This window comes from Mus caroli, chromosome 12, assembly GCF_900094665.2.
Source record: "Mus caroli chromosome 12, CAROLI_EIJ_v1.1, whole genome shotgun sequence".
Classification (NCBI taxonomy): Eukaryota; Metazoa; Chordata; class Mammalia; order Rodentia; family Muridae; genus Mus; species Mus caroli.
The window spans coordinates 36,317,849-36,325,161 of record NC_034581.1 but is presented as its reverse complement, the minus strand read 5'-3'; the positions used below and the strand labels follow the sequence as shown (position 1 = coordinate 36,325,161).

Here is a 7,313-nt window from a genome sequence, read left to right as displayed (position 1 = left end):
AGGACCACACAAATAATGAAATATTAGTTTCTCTGAGGCACTCCTAATTAGATTCATATAACAGAAGAATCTTTTTGTCTATTTGTGAAAAAGGCAAATTTTAAAATGTAAAAGCATTAGGACTCTTTAAGGGGTGGCTTCAGATTTATCAGGGCACTCTTTAAAGAGTGCTGAGGTGGTTTTGATCCATGCAGAGTGGTCTCTGTTTAAACACACACATAAAGCATTAAACTGTCAAACACAAGTAATAATCCAAAGCGAAAGGTATTAGAGTGAATACCAAGAGAGGGGAAGAAGGCTCTTCTCAAACAAGGTAATGTATTCCCAAGCTGACACACTGGCGTTCTTTCCAAAGTATTTTGGCATATCTGTGCAATATTTACTACTTAGGAAGGGCAGAAAGACCCAGCAGCTCACTGTCAGGAGGGGTCAACCTCCTTTCTCTTGACTCCAATGGAGAATGCTTAGCTTAGTCAGATGGAAATCCTCTTATCTGTGTCTTGAAGAGCCATTTAAAAACCTACTGCACTGAGTCAAGCACAAGCCTTAGTGTGTGTGTGTAGCTGTCCTGTGGAGCTGCTCTGGAACTCACCCTGTAGACCAGGCTGGCCTCAAACTCATAGATCCACCTGCCTCTGCTACCCGAGTGCTAAGATTAAAGTGGCATGTGCTACTACCACCACCCAGCTTAAAATAGGTAATTTATAAACACAAGAGTTTCAAGTACTTCATAGCCCTGGAAGTTCAAGAGTATGGTGCAGATGTCCTCAGCTGTGGTGGAGGGCTTCAGGGCAGAGGTCTTCAGAAAAGGGGAAACATGGAGAAAGAGAAAGTAAGAGATAGAGGACACACCAAGCTCATCCTTCTTTCTAATAGCCCACTCTAGTGATTAGCTACTTGATGCCAACATGGTCCTGTCTGAGGGCAGTACCATCATGATCTAATTACCTTCATTAGGTAAATCTCTTAAGGTTTTCATCGTCTCCACACCAACACACTGAAGACTAAGCATTCAGTACACAACACAAGCAAGTCCAGAGCATATTCACTTACAAATAATTGCATATCTGTATTTTTCTATAGATTATTGTGCTACCATAAAGTAAAATAAGAAATTAAATACACATTAATATTGTGACTCGTATTTCTCTGCAAAACTGTGTAGGGAAAAAAAATTAGGACTACACTGAGGAAGGTCACCTTTCTTTCCTTTTCTCTGTCTGTCTTTCTTTCTTTTCTTTCTCCTTCAATATTTATTCTTTTATTTTATGTATGTGAGTGCAATGTAGCTATACAGATGGTTGTGAGCCTTCATATGGTTGCTGGGAATGAAATTTTTACGTCCTCTGCTCACTCTGATTGGGCTAGCTTGCTCCAGTCAACTCTGCTTTCTCAGTCTCTGCTCACTCCGATCCAAAGATGTATTTATTATACATAAGTACACTGTAGTTGACTTCAGACCCACCAGAAGAAGATGTCAGATCTCATTATGGGTGGTTGTGAGCCACCATGTGGTTGTTGGGATTTGAACTCAGGACCTTTGGAAGAGCAGTCAATGCTCTTATCTGCTGAGCCATCTCGCCAGCACCCCCCGCCCCTTCTTTTTTTTTTTTTTTTTTTTGACAGGGTTTCTCTGTATAGCCCTGGCTGTCCTGGAACTCACTCTGTAGACCAGGCTGACCTTGAACTCATAAATCCGCCTACCTCTGCCTTCCAAGTGCTGGGATTAAAGGCGTGTGCCGCTGCCACTACCACTCCACACCCCCCTCTTTTAAAATTTGTTTTATTTATACGAGTACACTACCAATGTCTTTAGACAGACCAGAAGATGGCATCGGATGCCCATTATAGATGGTTGTGAGCCACCATGTGGTTGCTGGGAATTGAACTCGGGGCCTTTGAAAGAGCAGTTAGTGTTCTTAACTACTGAGCCATCTCTCCAGCCCTCACCTTTCTTAATATAATAGAGATCAGAGACTAGTCAACATTGACAGAGCATGACTTGAACCATGGTAGTTTGGCTCCAATGTGTAGTCTGCCAATTCCAGTGAATTGAAATACTTCAGCCTGTTAATAAAAACCTTTTTACTGAGATCTGCACCAGAATTTGGAGCAGGTTTCCTGGAGAGAAAATATAGAACAAGATTCAGAGAAGCTGAAGGGTGAGAGTCTTCTTGTATTATGATCTTTTAAACCTACCAGTATCCAGCAGGCACACTGACCTTCTCCTTAGCTCTGTCAGGAGAAGAATCTTGGGGTACATTGAGAAATTTTGAGAACAGCAGCAATGGACCCTCACACTTTCTGTCTTAGAGGCAGAACAAACATCAGAACTGTTCTGATATTGGAGATGTGGTTAAAAATGGAAACAGTGCCAGTTCACCAGAAAAGTTATTGGAAAGGAAAACTTATACATTTTAAAAATAGTTGCTCAAGATGGCTTGTCATTAGTTAATCAGAACACCTACTTAAATATGATCATCAATCCCTGCTTCCTCTTTTGATCGTTCTGACAGGAGAGGTCTTGAGCTGAGTCTGGAGAACTGAAACTAAAAAGTGGAAGTTGTCAGGCCCTAGTTTCTGCCTAACCTTGTCAGTGTCTCAGGAGAGTTTCAAACTTGCCCATATTTAGGTAGATGCAAACTTAACAGTTGTAGTTTCAAACACATTACAACAGATGGCAGTGTTGCCCTCAAAAAATAAAATCTTCCACAGACCCTCCAGATGTTCTCCAGGACACCTCAGGATGCAACAGTGCAGGTTTTGAACTGCAGCAAAAGGTAACTCCTTCTGGAACAAAGAGCACCTAAGTAAAACACCTACATGGGCTCCGTGCAGCAAAATGAAGAGTGGGATTCAGAAATTTTGTGGCTTTTTAATCATTTGCTGCTGTTTTTATATGAATATTATTGCTTATAGATAAAGCATACCAAACATTTTTCTATATAGCAGTAGATGCCAAATAATTGAAGCTTTGTAGGGGCACAGATGGTCTATCTATATTAAATAGTCTTTCTTTCCTTTGGAGTTCTTAAAGACACGTGAAAAATACTTATCTCTCAAATTCAACTCACAGGCTGCAGGCTGCTAGTGACTGTTCTAGTCAAAAGCTCAGAGTAACACACTGAAGTGCAGTTCAGCAAGATGTTTTCTGCAAGGCTGGATGGAGTCTCAGTGTTGTCAGATCTCACCTGCTTTGTGTCTATGACTGCAAAAATGGAACCGAGCATGAAATATCTGTAGGATCTTGATCTCAAAACTACTGTAAATGGTGCAGTTTCACCTTAAATTATTTAAGGAGATTTGCAAGCAATTCAAGCTTAATAAAGAATCTCTGTTAAAATTCCCGAGGAGAGCAGTTCTTGCACAAAAGCTTTTCTCGCTTTTTACGTTAATAACTGTAACTGGCTAATGAGAGCCCATACTTAGTTACAATCTTTAGCTCAGATTACATTCAATAACTTTATAGAATATGCCATTTGAGATTTTTCTTCCTAAATTAATGATGCTGTCTTAAAGCTAGGCACTGTGCTTATTATTCCTTAGATTTTTATATCAGCTATTAAAAACAACAGAAATAAGGTGAGCAGTTGTGGTGGTGGTGCACGCCTTTAATCCCAGCACTTGGGAGGCAGAGGCAGGCAAATTTCTGAGTTTGATTCCAGCCTGGTCCAGGGCTACATAGAGAAACCCTGTCTTGAAAACCAAAACCAAAAAACAATCAATCAAACAAACAAACAAACAAAAAACAAAAAATAAAACAAAACAAAAAACCCCAAACCCAAACAAACAAGCCCCCCAAACCAAAACAACAACAGAAAAACAAAACCATAAAGAAAAACAACAGAAACAAGCCCAACCCTCTCTATTATTCATAAAATAAATACTACTGGCTATGGTAATTTTAAGATCAGGAAATTTCTTAGGAAAGTTACAATCATCTATCTATCTATCTATTTATTTATTTATTGAGTCAGGGTTTACTACGTAGCCTTGGCTGGCCTGCAACTCTCTATGTAGACCAGGCTGGCCCTGAAGTATTCAGATCTGCCTGCCTCTACCTCCCAAGTGCTTGGTCAGAATCTAGTTTAAAATACACTTTTAAATTGCACTATTATTATAGCCTTCCAGATAAAAATTTCCTGTAGGTTCTACCAAGCTTTAAAATGCCCTTTGTTTTTCTAAACATCTTTAAAAGATTGCTGGTCACGTTTTATAATTGGTTCATGACCAATTTGGTTCATTCTGTTTTTACAAAGACTGGAATATTCACAAAAACGACAGTTTGCCTCCTAAGGCCAAACATAGTGGGACACAATTACATTATGGAACCCAATGTGCTTTACCACTAGTCATAAGTTACCAGCTGTGGCTTCATCACCAGTTCTTCTTGGGCTACTGGAAATATTTAGCGTTTCCAAAGTGCGTTTCTTCCTCTGTAAGAGGGGCATTGGTTCCAGTTTCAACTTGTGGGGCGTGGCTAGACTCACTTAGGAGGTAGTGCTTGGCTTACAAAAGGTAGGCTACCATTCTAGCCAGCACATGCTGGGGAGGGCGGCAGCGCAGGCTCCCCCAGGCTGCCTAGTGACGTGACGTAAGGGACCCACCCGGCCAGTGTCCTCCAACATCAAGGACCGTGAATCAACGCCGCCGTCGCCCAGAGGCCGCCCTAGGGTGACAGGAAGAGGGGCGGTACGGACGACGCCCTCAGGCACCCAGACTGGGGCGGCAGAAAGACCGAGAACCGGCGGCCGAAGCCCCGCCCGTCTGCGCCGGCGGCGGGCGCCGAAGGGGTTGGAACGTGACCTTGTTTGGGCGTTGCTAGGAGACGCGGCCCGCACGCGCGCGCGCGACCCCCGCGGGCAGGCGCGGCGCGAGGGGCGGAGCCGCGGCCCGGAGCGAGACTGGCGAGCACCGTTAGCCCGGCTGGCGCGCGGCGTCGGCCCGGCCGCCGTCAGGCCTCGCCGCTGCCCGGGGACAGACTCCCCGGCGGCTGACAGCCGCGGAGGCGGGACGACGGAGGGCCGTCAGCCAGGTGAGCGGCGCGGGGTCACGTTGGAGAAGAGGCCCGCGGCGGGGCAGAGGCGGTACTGCCAGAGCCGTTCGGTGTGCGGAGGGGCTGGCGCGGCCCAGCGAGCCCGGGCGCACGGCGAGCTGAGGCGCGGTGGGCCGCTCCCGCCGCGTAGGGCCGCGTCACCGTGGCCCATGCTGCAGGTGCGCGAGGCGGCCGGGCGGCCGGACCTGCAGCCGGGGCTCGGCGCCCTCTGCGACGCCTGCTCGTTTCCCACACAGGGCAACAGGTGGTGCCGGAGGGCCGAGAGCGAGCCCTGGCGCTGCCGCCCTGGGAGTGGCAGGCACCCTTGCCAATTAGGGCGCCGGGGCGGGAGTGGCAGGGCGGCCCTGACGCGCTGACCAATAGGATCGCGGGGCCTGGGTGGGCCGTGAGGGTGGGCGTGGCCAGAGGCCGAGTCTGGGCTTCCCGGTGGGGCGTTCGCCAGAGCGGCGCAGAGGTCTCGGTTGAGAGGAGCTGTGGCGCGTTCCTCGCGGGGAGAGAGAGACCACCAGCCAATGTCCCCGCATTGGAATCCCGACTCCAGTCCGGGAGGTGAGAGCTTTGGTAGCGGGGACGGAGGCAGGAAAGTGAGCCTGGGTACCGGGTGAGACGTGCCGGTTAGATCTCCCATATGATAGGGCTGCCTTTTTTTTGAGTTTTCTGCCAAGAAAAGGCACTTTAGTGGTGGATTCGGTGACGGGCACCAGATAGTGGCGCCTGGGTTGTCTTCAGAATGAGCTTTTGAGGTTCGGGGATCGTAGAGAATAGAGAAAAGTACACGTTACTGCAGTTAGAGTGGATCGAAGAAAGCCTTTGGGTGACAGTTATGCATCGTTTGTTTTGGATTGAGTACATCTACTACCTCATCTGGTGTGTTTACTCACAGCAAGTTTTATTAAGTCCCTCATGTGCTTATTTTGGGCGAAAGTAGAGAAACCCCATTTTTAATGTGCTCACAGTAATAACTTACTCATTTCCTCCCCAGCAATCGCGTAGCCCGATCACCCAGGAAGAGAAATTGTAAGCAGATAAGAAGAACGCGTTCAGTTTGGGACACCATTTGCAGCTGGAAATGGGGAATGGACTGTCAGACCAGACTTCCATCCTGTCCAGCCTGCCGTCCTTTCAGTCCTTTCACATTGTTATTCTGGGTTTGGACTGTGCTGGAAAGACAACAGTTTTATACAGGCTGCAGTTCAACGAATTTGTAAATACCGTACCTACCAAAGGATTTAACACTGAGAAAATTAAGGTAACCTTGGGCAATTCCAAAACAGTCACTTTTCACTTCTGGGATGTTGGTGGTCAAGAGAAGTTAAGACCACTGTGGAAGTCATACACCCGATGCACAGATGGTATTGTGTTTGTGGTGGACTCTGTCGATGTTGAGAGAATGGAAGAAGCCAAAACTGAACTTCATAAAATAACTAGGATATCCGAAAATCAGGGAGTCCCTGTGCTTATAGTTGCTAACAAACAAGACCTGAGGAACTCGCTCTCTCTCTCAGAGATTGAGAAGTTGTTAGCAATGGGGGAACTGAGCTCATCGACTCCTTGGCATTTGCAGCCCACCTGTGCAATCATAGGAGATGGGCTAAAGGAAGGACTCGAGAAACTACATGATATGATAATTAAAAGGAGAAAAATGTTGCGGCAACAGAAAAAGAAGAGATGAATGGCAGTACCTTTTATATTGGTGTGGAATAGGTTTTCCTGGGTCTGATTTCTGACAAGCTGAAGAGTGTCTACAGCCTGGTTTGCCTGTCTGCCCTCATGGATGCTATTAAAGCTTTGTTTTGTTGAACAGTCAGATACCCAACTCTGTTGCCTTGTGGAAGATGAGTCAATGCAATGCTTCTTAAAGTGGTCTCTTCTCCCTGACCCACAAATCTTTTGGTACTACCATTTTGGGAAAGTCAAAAAAGGCTAGTAATTGACCAGAAAACAATTTTGTGGAAATTTGACCTGAAGTTAGTGAAATAAAACTTTGAAGAGTGTATGCCCTAGTGTTTTGTGCTTGTATCTTTTGGGGGGAAGCCTTTGCCAAGAAATTGCAAACGAGGCTTTGTAAACACAAAATGCTAATGAATGGAAATGTTAAGGTAGATCAGTGTGTACACATGCACACACAGCTAAGTTGAACACGCTGAGATAAGAAGGAAGTATTTTTTTCTGGAGGTTTTGACAAGGTAGTTTTTAACGTTATTCTGGAAACAATTTAATGCTATCTCTTTAACTCTAGAAAATATTTAATTTAGTT

At 45.6% G+C, this 7,313-nt stretch overlaps 2 protein-coding genes across 3 annotated transcripts; one reads left to right on the top strand and one right to left on the bottom strand.

Annotated features, from left to right (window-relative positions):
* Window positions 1-688: 688 nt before the first annotated feature.
* On the bottom strand, window positions 689-4,885 carry LOC110307336. The gene is made up of 3 exons (XM_021179564.2): window positions 4,364-4,885; window positions 3,075-3,208; window positions 689-799 (listed from the first exon to the last, which is right to left on the bottom strand). The coding sequence occupies exons 1-3, from the start codon at window positions 4,449-4,451 to the stop codon at window positions 689-691; spliced, it is 333 nt and encodes a 110-aa protein (XP_021035223.1). The 5' UTR covers window positions 4,452-4,885.
* Window positions 4,886-7,052, top strand: Arl4a (ADP ribosylation factor like GTPase 4A). 2 transcript variants are annotated; one of them, XM_021178854.1, is made up of 2 exons: window positions 4,886-5,035; window positions 6,039-7,052. In XM_021178854.1, the coding sequence occupies exon 2, from the start codon at window positions 6,126-6,128 to the stop codon at window positions 6,726-6,728; it is 603 nt and encodes a 200-aa protein (XP_021034513.1). In that variant the 5' UTR covers window positions 4,886-5,035; window positions 6,039-6,125; the 3' UTR covers window positions 6,729-7,052. The 2 variants fall into 2 exon arrangements, with proteins under 2 accessions (XP_021034513.1, XP_021034512.1); XM_021178853.2 differs by lacking the exon at window positions 4,886-5,035 and adding an exon at window positions 5,469-5,605.
* The last annotated feature ends 261 nt before the right edge of the window (window positions 7,053-7,313 follow it).